Source organism: Polyodon spathula, chromosome 4 (assembly GCF_017654505.1).
Source record: "Polyodon spathula isolate WHYD16114869_AA chromosome 4, ASM1765450v1, whole genome shotgun sequence".
Lineage (NCBI taxonomy): Eukaryota > Metazoa > Chordata > Actinopteri > Acipenseriformes > Polyodontidae > Polyodon > Polyodon spathula.
Genome location: NC_054537.1, coordinates 41,369,606 through 41,395,128, shown reverse-complemented (window position 1 = coordinate 41,395,128; position 25,523 = coordinate 41,369,606). Strand labels below are relative to the sequence as shown.

The 25,523-nt window shown below is 35.0% G+C and overlaps 1 protein-coding gene across 1 annotated transcript in view; it reads right to left on the bottom strand.

Moving 5' to 3' along the window:
- Nucleotides 1–25,523, bottom strand: part of LOC121313936 (aryl hydrocarbon receptor repressor-like) — a 94,257-nt gene that overhangs the window by 16,401 nt on the left and 52,333 nt on the right. The window contains exons 4-7 of the mRNA XM_041246711.1: nt 21,090–21,204; nt 5,968–6,031; nt 4,462–4,597; nt 2,794–2,927 (exon numbers count right to left, since the gene is read on the bottom strand). Of these exons, the coding sequence (XP_041102645.1) occupies nt 2,794–2,927; nt 4,462–4,597; nt 5,968–6,031; nt 21,090–21,204 (449 nt within the window). The remainder of the gene's footprint in view (nt 1–2,793; nt 2,928–4,461; nt 4,598–5,967; nt 6,032–21,089; nt 21,205–25,523) is intronic.

Below are 25,523 nucleotides of genomic sequence, written 5' to 3'. Positions count from 1 at the left end.
TGCTAAAATGATATACCGTTATTTGCACGAAGTGTAATATTACTACCAAGAAATTATCAATGCAACTGTAGCCTGTTTGAATTCTGCATACGTACATTATGACAGCTTACCTCTACTGTAGATCTTATTTGAATTATAAAACTGAAATCTTGTCATAGAAAACGGCACATTAGATTTTAAAATAAAGTTTCCTTAGTTGATTGTGGATTTGCAATGCGTCCTTGGCTTTAACACCTGTGTCTAATCCACACAAGAATGAAGAACAGGCATACAAGGGCACACAGACCCACTAGGAATGTGATCGAGATCATTGTCATGGAATTTGCCTAAACCTATTTAATGTTGTCAGACTCCCCCCACACTTTATGTGCATTGTACACTTTCACCTTCACACGTTTATATGCATAAAAAATTTTCTTAAAAGTGTAAGTGTTCGTTGAGTTTATTTATCATGGAGGCAAGCAAAGAGTACCAGAGAAAATGCATGATTTGAAGATTCACCAAACAATTAATTATAAACAAATTGTGTACTGGGTAGGGAGTCCTATAGTGATTTTAAAGGTTTAATCAATATATAATGAAGTGTTACACACATGGTATACACATGTAACAACTTTCTTAGTCAAAACTGACCCAAAATGAACCATTAAACATATAGGAGTCAGCAAGTAAATAGTTACAGCATAATAAGAAAATTTAAAGGGTACAAAGAGTATAGTTTACCATGCAGGGTTTATTGTAAATTAATTCTACAGTGAGTATGGTATTTTGTGGGATTGAACATTCAAAGGAATGGCTCATAGCACAGGACAGAATATTTAAAAACAGAATTTCCTAGCAAGGGGGCAGCACAGCTTAGAAAACAAACAGGTCACCACACAATAATGATATGCCTAAAATGCAGTGCACACGATATCTCTAACAAAGCAATGTCCCAATTCCATTCAGACAACAAACAAAAATAAGTCCAAAAGAGGGTTTCAATTCAAAAGTATTCCAAAAAAAAAAAAAAATTTAAAAATCAGAATAAAAAAAAATACACAATGACCATTCAAACATTTGTAATCCACTGAAGCTGTTAAATGAAGAAAAAGGTTTGATCTCATCCAGTTATGTGCAATGACATCCACATCGCTGATTCCTTCTGTTTGGATCCTGCCGGTAAGGCCATGTGGTTGAATCTTTCCGTGATCCAGAAACAGAAAATCCAGAAAAAAATGTCCAATGTAACAACACAAAAAATATAGAACCGAAAAAATGGTTTGAACAATTGTAGAATAGGCAAACTAGAAATGTTAGTATTGCTGCATATTGCTGAGCAACTATTATCAATTATCCATTGCAAGTGGAACAAAAAGAAAATATGACTGACAAACAGAAAAAGTTACACATAAAATGTTCAGACCAACAAACTGCTAGCTCTTGACTACCAACACAATATATCCAATATGTCTGGAAAAGTAACTAAGTCCCCCCCATTACCTGTCCCTTGCTGTTTTTAAAACTCCTGGTAACTAACAACAGGAAGTTAAGCCCCCCTCAACTAAGGGTAACCCACATGGACAAGTGCAAAGGGCCTTAGGAAAATAATTACAAAATACCGCTTAAGGTTAATCCGATGCAATTGGAACAAAAAGAAAATACGGCTGACAAACAGAAAAACTTACAAATAAAACGTTCAGACCAACAAACTGCTAGCTCTTGACTACCAACACAACATATCCAGTATGGCTGATTTGTTAAAATTAAGTAAGTACCCCCCCCCCCCCCCCCCCCCCCCCCCCCACCGTTGTCCCTTCCTGTTTTTAAAACTCACGGTAACTAACAGGAAGTCCCCACCCCCCCCCAACTTAGGGTAGCTCACAGGGACAAGTGCAAAGGGCCTTAGGAAAACTAGCCAGGGATTCTGTCATACAGTTAAGCTATGGCTTCTTGCTTCACTTTGTGTGGCTTGTGCTACACATGTACAATATAGCTAACAACTACAAACACAAATGGCAATTGAAACATATTTATTCATAGCCTACAATTGTACATAGTAAAATACAGACAAAAGTAGATGTTACCATAAGAAAACAAAGGGGGGGTTTTCATTTTTATGGATTTATTCTTTTATTTAATCAGTGCCGTGCCATCCACCTTTTACCCACATGCCAGATAATCGTAAACCAGCATTTTATATGTGAAGTGTTCTAAATATATGTACATTCTGCATGACAAAATGCACAATTTTAAATGGAGTTTACAAATTATACCCAACATAGATATTCCCGTTATCTTTTATTTCCATTTGACTGCTGCTTGCCGCCTCCATGTATGCTAGTCGTTTCCAGAACAGAGAATTATGCTTCCATTCATTGTTCTTGATCTTGTTAACATGTATTTTGGTTAACGAGTTCCCCTTATGGAGTTGTTGAGGCAGGAAGTGATGTAAGTGACCTGTGACAATTAAGCTTTTTAACGATAAATCCGTTCATTAACGACCTCATCGACTTAATTTCAAAGTATTAACGGATTCATTTTATTAACAGATTTCAATTGAAAATCACTTGCCACTAAAGCTTTGTTACTATACCACAAGTTCACTAGAATAACACTGTTTTTTTTAAAATCCTGCCCAAGCCGCCTTGTTTTTTACAACTTCTATCGTGAGACAGAAATATAGTATAATGATAAAAGTACACAAAGCAGTCAAGTAGTGTGCAACTGCAAATCTCACAAGTTTGAATTTAGCAGTTAAATAGACTAGTGTTCAGTAAATGTATGTGGTGATTCTGTGACTCAAACACTTACCAGAAACCCAGAGGTGCTGTCGAGGAGACAACGAACTCTGCTGATAAAGCAACGCTTCAGAAAGGAAGAGCACTCTGCTGGAACACCATCTGATTCCTGGGCATTAAATAAACTGCTCAGGATGTAGTCTTCCCCTACGAAGAAACCAGGACAGCATTATGCATATAGACCACATTACACCTGCACTAATAATGTCACTTAATGAGTCCAGGTCCTTTTGATTGTCCTAAATTAGCTGTTATAGTTCTAATAGGGTTTGATGTGAGCTTCATTACTGCTACCCTTTAAGGTAGAAATATAAGGTTTAACAATGATTAAGCCTTATAAAGTTTATGTACAACAGATCTGTAGGTTTTGGAGTATGATGTGGATTCAATAAAAAACAACATAATGACCTGAGTGGTTTCCCGTTTTGAAACTTCCTGTAGTAGGGCTTGCACTAAATAACAATCCCCAAAACTGTAAAGGAGTTGCATACATATTACATGCAGAAATAGTAGCATGCAATTCTGTGTGATTTCTATTGTGGGATTCACCATAGAGTCCAAGTATAGCCTTGAACCTTTTTAAGGAACTATTAAGCCTAATTTTGCTTTTATTTTTTTTAATATACGTACATTTTGTTTTTACGATTACTTTAATGTACTATTTCACATGTAACAACATGCTACATATCTGGTAGCTGTTCATGTTGATTGATTTTTTGATTTATAGGTATAGGAAAGGCATCATTATTAAACGTTTGCCTTGTTAAGCATTAGTTGATTTATTTGGTTTCAATCAAACTTCACACTGCTCAATAGCAGGTATTTTTCACTACACATCCTTGTCTCAGTGTACACTTTTACTGCAGCTGACAAAAGGTTACATACTGAAGCTAAAAAATAGGATAGCATTTTAACTAAAACATAAATCAATGTTTCTTTTTAGTTTTAAGACCTAACTTGTCATGCAGTGTGCAAACAGCAGCTGTGCAGGGAAATTCTGTGCAGATAATGAATGTATAAGGCACTGACATAATAAGACAAGACAATAAACAGATTATGTGCTACTTAAAAATATGATGAACTGTTAGATATCACCAGTTAAAAACTGAATATTTTAACCAAATAACATTCATTAGCTTTTAAAGTGACAGGCTCTTCACTCTTATGCAGTGATGAAAAAAGCTAAGACTTTTAAAGCTGTAAAGCGACATATGGTTTGAGGTCATAAAAAATACATGTGTGTACCTTACTTGAGTGGTGTTATCTATCCTAGCCTGCAGTAAGGGCACTTAATCTTAGAGATCTATAGAGGTCTGCACTGCAGTATGGCAAGAGTTAAGGTTGTTGATATCTTTAAAAGCTTAAGTTGAAAGAAGGTGTTATTGTTATAACAGAATATTTCTGATACATTGGGAATAAGAAACAGCAGTGCCTGTAAAGTACACAGATACATAAACATTGGAACAATGTAGGAAACTGTCACACAAGAATCATATTATAGTATAAAACAGAATTTGAATGTAGGTGACTGCAGTTTTAAAATTTGATATGGTACTCAAACATTTTTAAGCATATTTCTCCCACCATTGTTCTACTTTAAAACTAAAATTCAACTTGCTAAGTCTTGCTTTCCAATTCCTCTGACTATCTCTGATTCTGTTGCTGTTAATTATATACACACCAGTTCCTGCTGTTAAATGGTGCTCCTGGCTGGCCACCTGCTGAGGTGGATTCATGGACCAGTGAAGCTGTCTGCGAAACTCCTGCCGATCATCCACATGGATATAATCAAACACATTCTGGTGCATCACATCAGTCTGCAAGAGCCATTAGGGGAGAGAATTAAATAATGCATGATGGCTTGACCCAGTAACCCTTTTATTAACTATGTCCTTTGTAGCTGTAAACAAAATGTTACTTCCAGTTAAACAGCTGCCAATGCAAATGCATGTAATTCTAATCTAAGGCAAATATGAAATGAAGTAAATGAACATACAATTTAACAAGAGAAACAGCTTTAATAGAGATACCTCTCTAATGCTCTCTAAAAAAATGTAATGTATTATATTGTCCACATTTCAAGGTTCTTTATTTTTAGAATAGATCTTGATTGTAAAATACTTATTGCAGAGGCAAAGTTAGTAGAACTTTAGATGACATTGTATGAATAACAATGTAATCACATTGCAATAACTGAGTGTGTGTGTGTGTGTGTGTGGGGGGGGTCTACAGTCATGAAGCCTAAACACTTTTCCAAGTTAAAATTTCATGTTGTAGTTTCATTCATTCTTCTATTTCTGCACAAGGATCTGCGTAACTTTGCATTCATTTGAAAAACAGTCCTTCATTAAAAAATGTATAAAAGTTAGTATACTCGAAAGTTAATACACTATACTACTACATTAGTGCTGCTCCTAAGACTACTACTCATAATAATAATAATAATAATAATAATAATAATAATAATAATAATATATCATTACAGCTTACAGCTTAGCAGTGCCAGTACTGCAGTACAGCTATGGGATCATAAACTGGAGAAAGCAGGAAATCCAGGAAATGGACAGGAAGACCAGAAAATTACTAACCAAATATATATATATATATGCCCAGGAAATGTGGTGGCCGTGGACGCATTGAGCTGGAGAGTGCGTGTAAGAATGCAATTGTCGGCATGAGTGAGTACATCAAGCAAGGGTCCAACAAGTACACAAGGCTTATAATGAGACACAAAAAAGAAAAGAAGAAGTACTCTCTGACCAAGAAAGGCGATGAAATTAAAAACCAATACATCAAACCACAGAACAGCCCCCAGACAGCAACACATAGTCTGGAATCTATCAAGAACAAGATGAAAGCTTCGCTCAAACGAAAAAATCACCAACCTCTTGTCGAAGCCACTACATGGTCAGTTCTACAAACAAACGAAAGCTATGTAGATAGAGAACTAACATTTGGATGGCTACAAAGCTCAGGGCTAAAAGGTCAGACAGAGAGTTTTCTTATGGCAGCACAAGATCAAGCACTGAACACCCACTATCACCAGAGAAAAATCCTCAAGATGGATGTTGATAGCAAGTGCAGGCTTTGTCAACAACAAGAAGAGCACATCAGCAATATAGTCGCTGGATGCTCCGTGCTAGAGCCGAGAGAGTACATGCATCTGCACAATGGCATTGCTGGTTACCTGCACTGGTAAATTCTCAGAGATCTCGGCATACCAACGCCTGATCACTGGTATGATCACCAGCCTGAAAAAGTCATTGAGACAGAGAACATCACTGTCAAGTACGACATGGCTATGAACACCGATCGTACCATAGGAGCCAACCGACCGGACATCATACTTCATGATCGGAGCAGAAAGCGATGTCTGACTATCGATGTGACAGTTCCGGATGACTCGAATATCTCACTCAAAGAAGTAAAAAAACGTGTGATACCAGTTGTAGTTGGAGCTCTTGGAACTATCCGACAAAGCCTCTGCAACTACCTCAATGAGCTACCATGTAAAACAAGCGTGGCTCAAGTGCAGAAGATCGCCCTTCTAGGAACAGCCCACATACTCCGGAAAGCCCTAAGCATCTGTCAATAGGAGGCCCAAGGAATCCAGTGAATTCCTGGCAAATACTGACCAGCGGAAGCTGACACTGAACAATCATAATAATAATAATAATAATAATAATAATAATAATAATAATAATAATAATAATATAGGAAATATGTTATTTTAAAAAAAGTATAGACGCTGTAGCTTAACAGATACTTGCGCTAGTAAGAAGCAACATTATATTATATTAACTCAAGTATGTGATTTTTCACTTCAGAGTTTTCTGTTGCCTATTCATTCACCCCTCAATACAGCAGTCTTAAATTCCAAATTTTACACAGCTTGTAATCAAAAGTTTTTTTGTCAATTGTTGCGTGACACTGAGAGCCAGAATGCTGCTTCCCAGGCTGATGAAAAATCCTTCAACAAGTCCCTGATTAATATTTCCTATTTCTTTCCAGCTCTGGTCATGTTTTCAGTCATGAATGACAGACTCCTTCTAAAATATTTAACCTCCCCATAATGTTCAAATCAGAGGCACACAAGGATTTGAACATTTGCCTTGTAAAACAATCCTAGAACCAAACACATGGCACATCCACCAATATCTGAAACTCACCCAGATTTACATCAGTACAGATATCAAGTGACTATAGTGTGAGATCCCCTTATAAAAAAATAATAGTCAGTATTTTTCCTGGCTGGAGTATCCTGTTCTTGAAAGGATAATTACACAGTAACAAATCAGATCAAAAGAAATCAGTGTTTGTGTACAATTTCTCTGCTTCCTTGGGATAGCCATCTAAAAAACACAGTATCTGCTTGGCTTTGAAAAGGTAAGTTGGTTACATGTGTGTCACTGACATAATTTTACTTGTACTGTATTTTAGGTTGCAAAATGTTAATGAAAAATTTATTGTACTGAAGAAAGTCAAAGACTCAGAAGGGGTGGGGTGATAGTCAATTTTTTTTTTATTTTAATGAAAACCCAGACTCATTGGTAACATGTTTCTGGCAATTCCCAGGCAGACTACAAGCTGTCCCGTCATTTCTCAAGCTATGGCATGCAGTAGATTCACAATTGACCATTGAGTATACCGGGAACCAACAAAGTACAAGAAACTTGATAGCATGTGAACTCAAGCTGTGTAGCAAAATTGCTATGCATATTCATTATGCATTCAATTTAAATATAATGCATAATTCATATTTTTTCAATGAGTAAAACCTCCTTTACACAGCTTAGTGTATCTGAACTTTGATGTTTTCTCAGCATTTCAGCAATTTTATGGTCACTATATTTAATAAATAAATAAATAAATAAATAATATGATAAGCCAAACCACTCTAATTCACATCCTTTGATAAGTTACTGTTTTTCTTCACAAACTGGACAAGCTGATCAAGTAATTTTCCAAGAAATACTAGCAAGCAGACACTCTGTACTATATGTGCTGATAATCCTGATTTGTGATGCCCGCACTACACATAATCATGTTCCTTCTGCATTGGTCAATTACTTCTACAAAGGCATGCTATTAGATGATGTCAGAGCCAACTGGTTGAACGAATGCTGCCATTAAGATCCATAATGTACAAATTAATCTTAAACTTCTTTTCAAGGTTGTCACAGACCATGTTTTAGGTAACACATCTCATAGTTAGGTATCAACCAAGAAAGATCCTTTGAAAAATAAACAGATATACATAAAAAATAATCTAGCATATAATCTCAATAAACATTTGGATGATAATATCTTTCTTATGTGTGAAATGGAGGAATGAGGAGTATTTTACTCTACTTGACAGTGATCCAAAAAGGACTAACATAACTATGTTGGGTAGCAAATAAGTTCATTATATTTTAACCTCAAAAAGAAAAGGTAAAATGGCATAAAAAGTATTGGTAGGGTTAAATTTACCTACAGCTTGCTACAGTGGTTCTTATGTCATAGAACTAAGAATAAATCATCATCACAGTTGATATTTTTTCAAATCTGCTTTAAGGATAGAGGCACCACTATTTTCATTTTGATTTTAGGTGAGCTGCAAGAAGGAACAATTAGTTTTAAAGTAATAGAAATAAAAACAAGTCTTTACTAATTGAAGACATTTTCAAGTACATTTTTCTATTACTGCATGTCTTACTTACTTTATAGTTATGACAAATTATTGTATTGGTAGTTTCTTACTATTAGGATTAAAAATAATTTTATTTCTCTCTAAAAGTTTACTTCAAAAGAGGGTCCTATGTGTTATATAGCCCTAGCGTTACCCTAATCAATTCCTTTTTTTTTTTTTTTTTAAATGGTTCTGACTTTGGAAAACGTGGCCCATTAGTTTCATAAAATGTTCTCTATGTTATAAGGCATGGAGCAATGTAGCATTAAAACGCTAAAGATGACAAAGCAAGGCCAGTTCTATAATGTGTTTAATGTGATTTAAAATGTTTTAAGTACAACAGGAGACCACTGTAGCACTACCAATTATTAACAATGATAGAAGACTACAACTGAATATATTATTGGTCAAAACAACCAGCCAAAAATATTAAATCCTAACAAAGCTTCAAACCAATGACCTTAACATGAAATCCTTAAAACATTTTGCCTTGACCCCCCCCCCCCCCCCCCCCCCCACTTCACCCCTGTGCAGCATGTTGTTTTGAATATTTTTCAGGTTTCTCTCACATTAGTTGACAAGTGGAGGAATATAGTGCAAGAACAGGGGATGGCTCATTGAGATTTATTAACACAATGGTTTCAGTGTAATGGATGCAAAGAAGATAAAGCACAACACTCAAGCCTTTGTAGCATATACCGAGAACAAGGGACAAGATTTAGGATTTTATGTTCGAAACCATGTTGGGTACTTTAATTTGCTAATATGGGGCACTTGATTAATCACTAGAAAAGACTAGAAAATTGGGAAGACATTTAGTAAGACTTTTAGTCGAAATGTTTGTCAAAGAATTGTATGTTTCTTTTAGTATTCTTATAGCAAACATAAGGCAAATTGTGATATGTTGGGTGTGCAATAGGTGCCTTCGAACTGTATTGAAGTTGCTTGAAATTTGCTTATAGATAGATGTGCATTACAGCAAACCAGCCAACAGTTTATCATTACAAAACAACTTTCCCACAGGTAGACCCCCCCCCCCCCCCATCCCAGATGGCAAACCTGTAATACCATTCTAAAGATGCTTTTACAAAGTGTGTTTAATTTTCTTAAAAAAAGCAATTCATAAATACATACCTGATGGAAGCCTAGGTAGTCAACAATAGTGGAGGATGCATAAAATATCATCCCGTCTGTGCTCACCACCAGAGCAAACCCACTCAATGACTGGAAAAAAACACATGTTTTCACAGTTAGTGAAGGAACTTGATATAATATAGTTAAACAGAAATACCTTTATTAAGGTTTATCTTGGTAAATTTGCACAGCAATTTTGCAGTTTTCTGCATTATTTTCCAATGGTTATACTATGCATTTACCATAGTTTACCATGGTTTGTCATGTTTTTTATATGCTTTACCATACCTCACTGTGGTGTACAATGCATATCTACTGTATGTCTAACCACACTTTACCGTGCTTTCACTATGCTTTATTACACTTTGCTATCATTTTACTATGGTAAACATTTCTAAGAGTATTTAGTCCACAACCATGGCCAAAGGTTTAGCTTAACTCTATAGAATTAACTAATTTTGCTTTATAAAGTCGAATGAAACTGATGAATAATATTACGTTAACATACTGAATTACATTCTGCTTTGTAATTTTCCATATACTTAGTGAAAAACTTTTTTTTTTAAATGATGTCTCAATTCCAAAATTTTAGGTGATGCAAAACTTTTGGCCATAGCTGTATATAATCTCCTTCAAAGCTATGTATCTCTTAAGGTTTATTTAATACTGACTAGTTTACAGAAATATATGTATTTGGCGAGAAATATACAATTTTAGTATGAGTACTGCTGTTAACTGATACGTTTTCTAATTTTTGTAATTTATTTATTTATTTCTGCAACTAAATTAATACAATGCATTATACATGACCACACATTAATTATATTTAAATGAAAGGCACATAGCAATTTTGATAAACATTTGGGTTTTTAATTATTCATTTTTTTATTTATATTTTTTCATGAATTACTACAGTGTTCATATAGAGTTGGACACAAGTGATTAAATCAACATCCTCCAAACAGTGTCACCTCAATTTAAATGTCAAGCTTTTTTTTCTTATTTGAGGGCGACTTGGTCTGACTTTGTGGTCTCCTTTATTTTGTGGTATTCCTGTTTTAGCAGAAATGCCATGAAAGGATGTTTTGAAGTTATTTGTGACTCCAGTTATGCTTTGTGTAGTCTCCCGTATCTCCCTTCCACCACACCAGTCAGACTCATTGTCACGATGTAGCGGCTCAGAGGGAATTGGGCACAATGCACAATCTTATTTCTCAGTTGACAGAGATTCAAATAATTATAAGTTATGTAAGATAGATAACCAATTACTATTAGATAACATATAGCACAATTCTCAATTTGAGGTAGTGGAGGTCATTAGATGATTTTTTTGCGTTTCATGGCTATAGTTTCTATACCAGTAAAAAAAAAAGAAAAGGATCATAAGTAATGCATTATGGTATTTCCATATTACCAGAATATGTGCAATCTACTATGTATTACATTATGCTATAGGAAAATGCCTCTCAACACTTCATATATATATATATATCTATATATATATATATAATATATATATATATATATATATATATATATATATATATATATATATATATATATATATATATACAAATTAGTACGAATAGATATTATAATATATATATATAATATATATACGCTATATATATCTATATATATATATAATATATATTATATATATATATATAAAAATAAAATTGTATTTACAAGATCTGCATTTTTTCTGCGACAGTTCAATTATAAGTGAGCGGAGGCGGGACATAAACAGTTGAAGGTCTTGAGTAGGTTTAACCAATGGGAGAGTCAAAGATCTGCCCTGGGTTTTCAGCTGTCCAATCATTAGTGAGCAGAGGTGAGTCATAAATACGCTAGGGTGCGCGGTGTAAGAAGAATAGTAACAATATTACTAATATTATAGAGACCGTTATTGGGAATTATATTGACAACTTCGAAGTAATATAATTGTTTTACAAAAAAATATATATCAGACAACAGAGATATCATAGTCGATTATACAACTTACTGTTGTTAGTTAATTAACAAATCTGAATTCTACCCACAAAGCAAAAAATAAAAGCCATGCTTGACTTGACAAAACATGCTTCAATCATCTAGTAATATTTTCTAGTCTTTTGTAAGCTATTTTGTACAGATTATAAGTGAACATTTGATATATACATACTTATATCTATATATACTGCATACAGACAGGGCCTATTGAGCTCAAGGTTTGATGAAGAGTCTGTTTAACAGCTGTAACTGTACAGTCATTAAGCAACTGGCGCCCATTAGCCTAGTAACCGTATTCAGCTCCTTTCTAGGCAAAACAAAAGTGATGTGCGACAAATCTTATATAGTCTTCTTGAACCTACCACTCTAATCTTAAGAACCAACAAATATAAATATTTGGAAAAATATGTATATATAGAAATACATACTAATTATACATGAGTTCACAAGATGTTTAATTTATTCTGGAGGAATGCAAACTGTTCTGTGAGAAATCACTAATTTGTGCAGTTTTGTAATGTGCCTGCTACAATCAGTCCTCTAACCCATCGGCTGCCTTGCCCATTGTAGTTGTAACACCTAGATGGAGCATTTATTCATATATAATTATGGGTGCCATGCGTTTAACAAATTTACAGCCATTATAAACTCCTTGTTTTTTGGTCTAGTGGAGCTCCCCCAAAGATGAAAGTTCCTATTTACCCTATTCTGAGTCTGTACTCATAGCAGCATGCACAACTTACAGCATAGATACTTAGAGCTGGGGTTCCCAAACTGGGGGCCGCAACATGGTTTCAGAGGGTTGTGGCCACGGGTGAAATTCTTAAAAAAAAAGTGCAGGTACTCCTATATGCAGCAAGTACACAATACATTTATGAATACAAAGTAAGTCTTAACAAATAACTGATAAAATATAACCAATTCACCATAAACAAAGAAGCTGAAAATACTGAAAGCTTTGTACCCTCTGCTTGTATCACTCAGTCATGTACTCTAATATAACTCTTAAGTTAAACCTTAAATGATAAGTATTAACAAATATTACACTGTGCAGTAGCTGCTGTAGAGGGAGTTTTGTTTCAAGATATCCTAAAAAAGGGGGGATGTTATACAAAATGTGTATAAAAAAAACAACTGTGCTATGAACAAATGATACAAAAGGTCAACCAATTGACAATACGAGCTGGACTACCCCTCTCATGCTTTTTAATATACCAGGCACTACTCCAATCTCCATTGTATTCTCTGAAATCCTCCCCATATTTTCCAGACCCTGGGTGCTCACCTACATCAGAACCTAGCCATGCTGCATCGATAGCCTTGGATTAGAACATACATCCCTGTTATTTATTTTTACAGATTACTTATCCTACAGTATATTCTTCGTGCTTCTCTGTTGTGATTCTGTTTAGATGACTTATACCATGATCTATTTCAGAAAAAGATGAGCATATTTGAGGCAGAAACAGTACATAAGTAAACATCAAATTTTTAATTTTTTCTAAATCCCTGGCATTGTGGTTCCTACTCAATAACAAAGTAACAAATTATAAATTTTCATAAAGTAATATCATTACTGTGGTTTACGTATGCCTTTACACACAAGTGCAAACTCAAATTTAACTTAAATGAACTATAGAACAGGTGGCATTGTACATTTACAGTCCTCATAACAGAAAATACTAGGATCACAACAAAACAAAACTTTGATCACTGTACTTAGCATTTACCTTGCAAGTTGGGCCAGTGCTTTGAAAGCATATTCCACATCTGATTCTGACTCGCTTGTCAAATCTTAAGCAATGCTTTACTTTGTTGATCCTGTTTTTCTATGTTAATCTCTACTGTTCCACACATCACTTTCCATTTTATAAATCGGGGCAAAACAAAGCACGTTGTGATAATTATTTATAATATTTATCCACTGTGTCATTTATGGTGGACACTAACGTGAATTTGTGAATATTTTCATTTAAATATTCAGATAGTTTCTCTGAACTTAAGAAAATAATAATTACCCCATGCCGCTGTTTTAACGTCTCACTGCTAAAGTCTTTTCTCGTTGATAAACCAATGAGCACTGACAGAAAGTGAAATGGGCAGAGATTTGTGACGCATATCAAAATGAAATCTAATCAAAATGAAAGCTTGGCCAATCAACATGCAGTGATTATACAGACTTTAATGATGGCAAATAGCAGATAAGAGACAAAGAAGCAGTATAAAGAAACAGAATGCAAGCAGCATGAACTGTTCTGAATGAAAGCCCATTTGAGAAATGTTACACTAGTGTGAGTGAACAGAACGCAAAAGCATTGGAAGAAATGCAGATTAAATAATTTCACCCCTGGCTACAGCACGAACAAAAATGTTAACTCATAAATGACCACGACAAAGCAGGATATCAATTAATTTACATGAATGCCCCTGTTAGGTGCACTGAGTTATTTCAAATGCAACATTGACATCAACTCGTGCACGCTGTAAACTTATGGTCCATCTTACAAAAGAGGGTGATTGTAAGGCGAAGGAGGAGGGAATTAGATGAATGCACTTTATAGTTATACAAATGTTTTTTTTTTTTTTTTTTTTTTTTTTTATTACATTGAAATAAATAATTAAATGCCAATGTATGGTTTCATTGGAAGTTCTTATATTTTCTTCCCACTACATAATTAAAGTAAACCATATTGTCGTTCCTGCTTACCTTTACAGGCAGGTTTATGTTGCATTTGCAGTCAGACAGTGTGCAATAATTTCAGTAATTAGAGAGCGGTTTCTCAAATATCCAAGAAATGACACTGAACATAATGAAAGCAGTCATACTTCTACCAGTACAAATTAACAACCTCTCTCACTAAAGGTATCAAAATCTGAATGTTGTATGGGGGTCCTCAGTCAGGTTGCCTAATGTCATGGGGCCTTGGCCTTAAGCCAAGAAAGTTTGGGAAACCCTGCTTAAGGGCTTTTAACTACACACCACGCCTCACTGGGGGAGGTAACATAGTTATGGCAAATGGGATGAGAGAGTGTCTTATAGTGGCAGGACAGTGCATATGTAGTTGATAAAGTAGGGTTACATGTTAGGGTGAGAGACAGATATTATCTATTTTCATACATATTGTAATATAAGTTCCATGAGAACCTTGAATTCTACCCATTAAAGAGCATAAATCATGTCACAAAATTTGGACGACTTTGCAGATTTTTTTTTTTTCCCTGCATACAATTCCAATTATGTTAAGTCACGGAAAGTTGCACCTGCTACTTAAACCAGAAAACAATTCAACACAGTTCAAAGTAAGTACTATGCTCTTGCGAGTCTTGCGACTCTGAGATGAAGGTTGTGGGATTTAATTTAGCACATGTTACAGTTATTAGAAACTCTCTAAGGATGTTGAATAAGGCAGATGGGGTGTTATACCCGTATATCCTTGTACTTTTCCTAGTCTCACAGGAAAACATTGAGCACAAAGACATCAAAGACATTTTGTCAGGGTCACAGCATATTAAATAAGAAATGTTTCAAACAACATTTCTCTTATTAGTCTTCCTCAGAATAAAAGTGAAATACTCTGGCACCTCTATGCCCCTTGAGGCCCTGTTGCTGTAGTTACCATACTACAACAGTGAAGGCCTGCAGCCATGCCTTGCTGTGAGTAGCTTTTCAAGTCACGCAATATGGGCAACAAATTACCATGGTCAATTGGTTTTTGATTTATTTTGTGATATTTAACTTTCAGACACAGAAAGGCCATTTGTGGTTTCATCCTTGTGATGACAGTTAAAGCATTCACATCATTTGAGACACACACACACACACGCCTGATTTCTATCAAGCATGTTTACATTTCTTGTAGCTACACAAGACAGAGACATATGTATCTGCTGGCAAAACCTGAATTATTTTGCCTTTCATTCGTAATAGGACGGGTCTAATTTATGACATTATTTGACACAGATATTATCTTTTTTTGCATTATGAATGATTTTATGATGACACTGTGTAAATGTGTGTCTTTTCGTTCACATAAAGTCAGAAAAAAACAACATATGAATCCAAATTAACATGTATTTATACTAAAGTAATACAAAAATGACTACAAAAGATTGTAAATACTGTATTATACTGTAAATACAGTATAATCGTAAATCTCGAAAAACTACTCACTTCTAAATCTTTTGTAGTCATTTTTGTATTACTTTAGTATAAATACATGTTAATTTGGATTCATATGTTGTTTTTTTCTGACTTTATGTGAACGAAAAGACACACATTTGCCCGTTTTCCCATTGGAAATAGTGATATTTTGAAATATCACTGTCCTGGTCACAAAAGCAAAGTTTGTGGGGAAATATAGCCATTTTCTATACTTTTGAGGCATAAGCAATTAGAAAATAACACTTACTACCCAGGAACAAAGATTGTGTTACATAGTGTTATCATATACATTTTGTGGAAACTAAGCCAAGTAACTGACACAGGCACAATTTATTTAACCATTATGATTGAGTTTTTGAGAGTTATGGATAGAAATTTAGAATTTTATGTTTAAATATACTGTACCCCCTCATTTTTTTGTTTGAATTATACACTTCTTTCTTTGACAGACAGAACTGTTTACCGTATGAATTGAGTAATAACTATTAATTTCGTAAAAGGTGTTTGAATAATATGCATTCAGAAGATAGCTAACTGAAAAAAAATGCAATAACAAATTGTAGTAATAACCAATATTATTATTATTATTATTATTATTATTATTATTATTATTATTATTATTATTATTATTATTAGTGGAGTGTACTTAATACACATTTTTTAAAATAAAAAATAGAGGAATGGCAATAGAAAGTTGCAGTGTCTAGCTCTTTGTGTCAAGCTCTTTGTGTAAGTCGTTCTGATCAACACATATGTAACCCCGCCCACTTTCCTACTTACAATAGAACAATAGAAACCAGCAATGTAACTTTAATAGATCCCTTGATTCAGCTGGGGTGTTCTGTTTTAAACCAACTAAAACTAATTTATATTTTGTATACAATAATTTGTAATCTCTGCAATTAATTGTGGGATTGTAGTCCTAGGCAAGGTATCTCTAATTAAACTCACAAAAGAAATACATATCCCAGTTTCCACAGCAACCGTTTTAGTTAGGGTGAACAAAGAGTCATGTTTACATGTAAAATCAGTTTCATTTGCTAGTTTTGCAACATACTTTCATTGTCAGTTTACAGCCTTGGCACAGTAGAACAGCAGTAAAACAATCTGTGCCCTGGATGAGAGGAACATTTGCTTCCTCTTTAACAGATACAATGGAGTACTACAGAGCGTTCATGAATAAAAGACAGCAGAGGCAGAACAATATCATCACACATGTATGCAAACTCGCTCCTGACTTGTTCATCCTTGCAAACTCACAGCTGACAGCTTGTTTCAGCAGGATGACACTCTGAACGGTTGGTTGATAGGCGACAATGGAGACCCACTTAAACGGTGGCGCATGACACCAATTTCACATATCTTTACACTTGCTAAACACAGATATAACAGATCCATCACCTCTGCTCGAAGTGTCATTAAGCGCACATTTGGAATACTGAAAACGTGTTTCAGAGTGTTGGTTGCTCAGGTGGAACACTACAGTACAGCCCTCTGGAGGATCCAACAAAGTAACTATGAAGACCAAGGAGCTTTCAAAACAAGTCAGGGATATAGTGGCAGAGAGACACAGAGCAGGAGAAGGGTACAAGAAAATTCTTCTCAGTACAGTGAAGTCCATCATTAAGAAATGGAAGATGCATCATACCACCCAGACACTACCCAGATCAGGTCGCCCTCCCAAACTGAGCAGCCGGGCAAGCAGAATACTGGTTCGGGATGTCACTCTGAAGCCAACAATGACCTTGAGAGATCTGCAAAGTTCTGTGTCTGAGATGGGAGTCAATGTTCACACATCAACAGTAAGCCGGTACCTGCACAAAACTGGCCTGCATGGACGGTGGCAAGAAAGAAGCTATTACTCAAAAAGCCTCATCTTAAAGCACATTTGGAGTTTGCGAAAAAGCATGTAGATGATACTGCAAACATATGGAAAAAGGTTAGGTTTTGTTGTCAGAAGCGTTACGTCTGGCGCAAGCCCAACACTGCACAACGTCCCAACAGTCAAGCATGGTGGTGGCAGCATCATGTTATGGGGATTCTTCTCTTCAGCAGGGACTGGGAAGCTTGTCAGGATAGAGGGGAGAATGAATGGTGCAAAGTACAGGTGAATCCTTGAGGAAAACCTGTTCGAGTCAGCCAAGACTCTGAAACTGGGGAGGAAATTCATATTTCAGCATGAAAATGACCTGAAGCACAAAGCCAAAGCCACACTGGAGTGGTTGACAAGAAGAGAATTAATGTTCTTGAGTGGCCCAGTCAAAGTCCTGACTTGAATCCAATTGAAAATTTATGGCGAGACTTGAAGATTGCAGTCCATCAACGATCGCCAACAAACTTATTAGAACTGGAGCAATTTTCCCATGAAGAATGGACAAAAATTTCACCATCCTATATTGCAAAGCTAGTAGAGACCTATCCAAAAAGACTCATAACAATAATTGCCGCAAAAAGTGATTCCACCAAGTACTGACTTAAGGGGCTGAATACTTATGCAACCAGTAAATGTCATTTTGTACATTTTCTTTGCAAGTTTTGTTGACATTTAACATCCTCTTCATATAACAGTGTTCAATTAACCACTACAGCTTTGAATAAAAAAAAAAAAAAAAAGTTTGCTTGAAAAACTGTGCATTGATTATTTGTAATTCAACAAAACATGACATGATTGGCAGGGGGTGAATACTTCTGCAAACCACTGTATAATTATGTTGTTGTTATTGTTATGATTTTATCATATATTTATATATATATAAAACCAAGTAGCTTTCGAGTTAAGGTGAATGCAAGCAATATATTTAAAAACAATGGGTTGTAGGGAAATATGTAAATAAAGCATTATAAGATCCAATCAAATCGAATGAAAGTTGCCAAACAGCTTCTACAGTCACAGCGTTTTAAATGTCAAAATACAGTAGCCACATACCTGTTTTGCCCATTTTGGGGCTCAAAACTGTATTTTGACTTGGTGTATTTGTTTCTGTTATTATTATTATTATTATTATTATTATTATTATTATTATTATTATTATTATTGCTTGTTTTGGATTGGCAGGTAGAAGGTTAAATTCCTCCCTGCCAGAAATACATGTGAGAATGTGGCTGGAGCCTTGATTAGGTAATTGTTAATTATTGATTAATTAGGCTGTTGCCACATACATAAAAGGGGATCAGAAATCCTTTGTCTGGGTGGAGTATGCTAGAGAGAAAAACAGACAAAAAAAAAAGCCGAAACAAACAGAAAAGCAGAGCTGCTACCTCCTAAGACACCATAGAGGCATCTTGCACCCCAAAAGGGAGGGGGACCATGCTTGAGTTCCCGAGAATAGCCAGTTTGAACGGTAGTAAGCACCCAGATGACTGTGGTGCTTTGATGCCAATACTCCAGATGGCTCAGTGAAAAGGGGCCCTGGCCTGTGGCAGCAAACTCCTAGGGCTGCTGTTTGGCTTGTGGCTTGGCCTGAGGCTTATGTCACTGCGCAGGGTGGCGGAACTTATTAAAGCCTCTGAATTGCTCCAGTTCTGATAAGTTTGTGGGGGATCGTCAATGGACTGCAACCTTCAAGTACACTTAGGTGCCAACAAAATGTGAAAACTTTGCAGAGGGGTGACTATTTCTGCAAATATATAATGTTATGTTATGGACCGTTGCCGAAATCGGGCAGTTGCTGTAGTAATGTCCGGCCAGTTCGCGAAGTGCCCAGCTGCAGCGAGCAGATGCCGAATTAGCTTCAAATTTTATGTCATTTTGGCATCTGCCCGGGCAGTTCATTAGCTGCCCACAGCCACCCAGGCTGATGGCGAAGAAAGACTTTTGTGTGCCCTGTTGTAAAAAATGAAAGACTAATGGAAAGTAACACAGCAGTGTTCATCCACTAGGTATCTACTGCAGTTCTCAATAATAGTTTGTCAGTCAAACAAATTTATTTAATCATTAGACCGACTGAATCATTTATATTTATTTTTTATTTATTTAGGCAAATGTCTAATTGTCTGAGAACTCATGTCAACTAATGGTAAACATGAAATAATATTGTATGAATGTGGAAAAAATATTTTTTACGTAACGAAAATTAAACTTTTTATAAGAAAATGTTTTCTTCCGAGTCAAATTGTCATTCATATTTCTAAATAAGAAAAATACAAACTTTATACTGTTGATTAATGATTCATTAACATTGCTATGATAAATTAGTTATGGCATTAATTCTTCCTGAGTTTCAGGTAACTATATTTAACTGGGTAGCTTTTAAACGTTTAAACTTAACAGTGATTATTCGACTCTTGCCGATATTGAATGATCTCTCATTCAAACAACGCAATTCTGCTCGGAAACTTGTATTGTATTACTGCAATAAAAATTAAATAAAACATTTCATCACATATATATATATATATATATATATATATATATATATATATATATATATATTTATATATAATGGTACTATGAATACAGGCATACATTAAAATGTTTTTGTTTTATTATTATTAATCATAATTTTTACGTCTTCCAATACGGAACATATAATAAAAACGGTCCTGATAGAGGATGCAAAATAATCTATGTTGTTTTGGTTTTTAATACCCTTATAACTGTCTTGCAAACCATGAGAACTGAACTCTGATCAAAGCACTTGTTGTTTCACGCACTTACTGATAACAGCAGTTGTGAGTGGGATGTGTAGTTTTTAAAGCCTTTCTAGCAGTAGAAATAATGACACAATGGATTACAATTCCAGGAACTCAAAGTGACTAAAACACTCATGTGAGTTAGAAATTGTGTTCTTCACATGAGTTTATAATTATAGCTGAAAAAAAATGTGTTCTTTCTGGACAATTTTTGAGGCTGATATGAAATTGGGTGCAGAGCCCTGTTCACTCTAGATTTCCATTAAAGCATTTAAATATTTACTATAGTCTAACAACATCTATACAATATTAGTCAGTCTATACCACTAAACTCTACTGCTTACTACAAAAGTTGTCAAGTTGTACAGTAGTTTGACAAATGTTTTGACTCTACCCTTTTCACACGGATGAATTATGACAGCTCAGAACCAACACTGATGCTGCATTTTGGTTTGTGTTTAATTGCCTATACCATCACAGTGTGAGTGGTATAATCCAATATTTTAATGTTACTTCCCAAATTATGCCAATGCTCTGCTGCTGCCAGTTTGGTCTTTTTTCCGCTGCACAAAAGGGATAACATTTTGTGACATTTTTTGTTCTAAAAGGCATATATTTAAAATATTATATATCTATATATATATATATATACCATATATCTATATATATATATATATATATATATATCCGTTTTACAGTGTCAATTTGTTTTTCTTACATACTAGCAACAATTACGAATTCTGTGATGCTGTTCTCTATTGGCCTGCTCTCTTTCCTGGATTCATGATTCACAGGCTGGCTGATATGCTTTCTGGGCGTCTTCTCCTGAATGGCTGGAAGATATAAAATGTTCCAAAGAAAATGATTAATTTACACACAACATTGTGTTGCTAGCATACATATGCTTTGTAAAAATGATCAGTTAAGTAAAATTCCCAGGACAGTCAAAATGCAACCTGTAACCGACTGATCAGATTAGTGTTATATCTTGACAATACAAGCGCCTATCATGTAGCACTTTTATACATACATGCACGCCCACATAGCATGTGTCAATTATGCAATAAGTCATAACAGAGTGAGCATTATTGTAAATAATTGCATGCCAATTTACCTAGGTGTGTTATACACTTTGGTAAGTAAATTGTATATTTCTATTTACTATTTTCCTACACTAATCATGTTCTACTCCTTTAGATTTTAAATGCAAAGCCACCACCAGTCCTCAAGATACTCAGGCTCAGTGCTATCACTTTAACTTAGAGGGGCAGGCAGGCATTATACTGTTATACACTTGCATATCTCTTGTAAAATAAACACCAGGATATAGAAGAGTCAGGATCACAGGCTGCACATATTTCTCTCAGTAGAGCTGTGAAATGCACTAGAAACTGATTGTTTGTATATTGGTGGTGTACGTGCACCTTAGGACCGAGGGCATAGAAATCAAGGGGCTATTAAAACGGACCCATAACCCTGGGTTACTGAAACTCTGAACTGAGACAACGTTTGTAACCGTAAGGCAATAGTATTGCTGGTACATGCATTACAGTAAATGTATGATATTTGATGATATCATATACGATATACAGATAAATGTAAATGTATTGGTTCTGTTTTCATGATATTTGCGTCAGATCTGCCAAGAAGAAAGCGCTGTTTTTTTTTTTTGGTCACTGTTTATTTTTTTAGTCAAGCAACAGGTACAGAATAGGAATTTAAGAAGTTCCAGAGAGCATAGAAAATGTACCTCGATGTACAATAAAGATGCAGGAAATGTTGTTCTTCCGTGAGACAGAAAAGTATTATTGTTACTTTTTGGCTAGCATTTTGTTTGGTTGTAAGGAAATGGTTCCATTTTTTTTTTTTTTTGAGAACTGCAAACAGCTACTAATGGGAATATGGATTATTTTACCCAACCGACATGCAAATACAAATCTGAGGCAGTAAAAAAAGAATACTCATTGGTAATATTTTTGAAAACACTAACATAGTCACAACAGTGACAAGATTTTCAAAGCTCAGAAACCGGGGCACATTGTGAAATAATTGATAAGACTAATTAAACCATTTAAATATAGGCTCTCCTTAGTATTATCTTTTTTTTGTTGTTTTGTTTGTGTTTTTAAGCACTGCATTGATGGGTGTATAATTTGTGGCTAATTAGTTTAAGTAGTCATATAATAATAATAATAATAATAATAATAATAATAATAATAATAATAATAATAATAAATTAAATCACTAAGAATGCATTTACGTTTTGCAATTTCTTTCTTTCTTTCTTTCTTCACTCGCTGCTCGGTCTGGGCTAAATCCAGCCAGAATTGAACAGCTGCAAAATTACCGTATTACACAAAATTGTAGGTCCATAGTGAATATGAACTAAATGAAAACACATGGCGTACTGAGGAATAAGCACGTACGCTCATGTAAGTACTTTATAAAAATAATGTTCTTGATTACCCTAGTACTTTGTTTTTTTCATTTTGTTTTCAATGCAGGTGCCATAAACTAAAAGCTGTTGTTTCCATTATTTTGACAAAAGGTATTTAGAGTGTGTCATGCTACAAGAAGTGGCTGAAAATAGGGACCTTTAAAATATTTTGAGCAAGATATCAGGACACCGGGACCTTTGATGGAAAACTGGTACTGTCCCGGCTAAACCCTAAGTCACTGAGAAAAAAGACAGTGTTACTAAATGGAGGCTTGCAGTTCATAATGAAAGTTTTACTGTGTAGATTGAGTCTGGCTGAAAAGCTCCTATGTATAAAATGAATGAAAAGAAAGACTGAAATGCCACACATCTTTATCTTTGTTTTCTTATAAATATAATTTAGATCACGTTCCACTGCATAATTTCCAAACACTACACAAAAGCACAACTAAGGAATAAAAAAATACTAAAAGGTAAAAGGTAAACAACGGCTATGTTTACAACAGCAACTAATAATTTGCTTATTTAGGCCTTTTTAATTGTTTTAAATCTTAACAGCTGGATATTTCAAGTTAACTATAACATTGTACAAGTAACTTCAAACCTGTGACTTTTTAGTAGCTGAGAACAAAATTAAAAAGGTCTAATTAAGCAAATTATTAGTTCAAGTAAGGGTTTAGTTAAGTAATTGAGAGCTCAGTTGGAATGAAAACCAGAAGATACTAGGATCCCCAGGACTGGCTTACAAATAGGAAGAGTTTAGTCACGGAAAATATGCTTTAGTATTATGATCACCATTTCTGACATTCCAGTATATTACATCAGAAACATTCACCTAACATATGTGGTATGTGTACACAGTGCTATAATATACTGCTTGAAGAATTATCTTAACCAGGGATCCTGCAGATTGTCAAACTATTTATATAAGCATACTCATTGTTCCTATTACAGGCCGACTGTCATGCTTATATATAATAAACATAGTACAGTGAGTTAAATTGTTCTTGATTGGCAAAACCACTCAAGGAAATCAGTCTTACTGCACTTTTTGTTAGATCCAGTGTGTCATGACTTAATAATATTCATGCTCCATGAAAACTCTGAAAGGATATGAATTTAGGAAAGATAAACACATGGAATGATTAATTATTAAAGTCAACTTTTTTTTCATTAGGCAAATAGAAGAGTTAATCATTACGAAGTAAGCATCTTGTCAAAGACTGTTTTGACTAGAATCTTTTCTAACCTCCACTTTCTTTTTTTTCACTGTGTGACATAATGCAGATATAATGCATGTTGTTGTTTGACCTGTTGCTGAATTCAGGCATTACATATAATCCACTGGATTCATTTGCACAGATGCACTGTTTTCAAGTGTTTTTTAAACTATTGTTGTAGTGACATCACAGATAAAAAACGTTCTTCTAAACCTGTCCCCAAAGAACATGTAATTACAATATAACAAGCCCTAAACACTAGAATCATTCATCATCAGTTTCAGTAAGGAAACTGCTGTAATTCCAAGTGCGGCCTTTGCAAGGAGACAGATTAAGGTAAAGTACAGAAAGAGCAATAATACAGGGCACATATACAATAAATATGAACCGTTCACATATAATGTTACTGTATATTTTATAGAGCATTTGGGAAAAAAAGAAACATATCTGTCTGCAATATATCAAGAGCTCAATCTAGACCTACAGCAACTTAACATGGTGTTAGTTTTATTGTACACATTTTGTGGTTTTGTAAAATCCAGTTCTCTCTGTAGATATTTCTTGATTTTTTTATTAGTCAATTCTGAGCTGTTTGATGTTAGGCAATAAGGCTATTTTAAAAGTTGTTTGTTGAAACACATTTGTTTTTCTTGTGCACTCATTTCTGTCTGGGAGATTGAGGGTAATAGTTTTCCCATAGACAGTGAACATTTTAGGGGTGCCATCTTTTGGCATCAGCGCTCCAGACACATGTGAGTATTTCCCTCCCCGACAGCCTTGCGTGCATACAGTGAAAAGATATCTTCACTTGAGGGATGTGGGCAGTGGGATTGGCGGCAAGGCATCTCATTACCCTATTACCGCCCCTCAGCCCCCCTCGCCCTGCTCAAGGAAATCCAATGCACAGAAACACCAGGGAGGGAAAGCAGGCAGATTTCAGAAAGAGACTGCTGGCTGACCAAAGCCCTACTGTCACGCAAGCTAACCGTCTGTCAATCTGCTCCTGTCTCTGACACAGTTCTGGCATTCATTCAAACCATTGCGTGCAAGCAGGCAAGCCACATTAGCCTGTAACGAATTCCATAATAACAACAGCTGTTAAATATTGATGACTGCTGGCAAGCACTCTTCTTAAAGGTTAAGTCTGCAATGTAATGGAACCTAATGCTTCATTATATATTGTCTGGAATTAAATTTTTTAGGTAGTGTGGCATGAAGTCAGGAAAGACTTATTTATTTGTGGAGAAGGGCAAACATTGATTGTGTTTTCATGTCATTGTTTAAAAAGTACACTTTTATGTTCTTTGAAGAATAGTTATTATATTGTGGATCTAAGTTCTGGTATACATTTCAATATCATTCATCATTAATTGACATAGTTTTTCTTAGTACTGGAAATTTTCCTTTTTGAAAAGTTTGAAAGAAAAACAAAGAAATACACAACCAACTTCTCTAATTAGACACAGATTCTAGATATCTATAATATATATATATA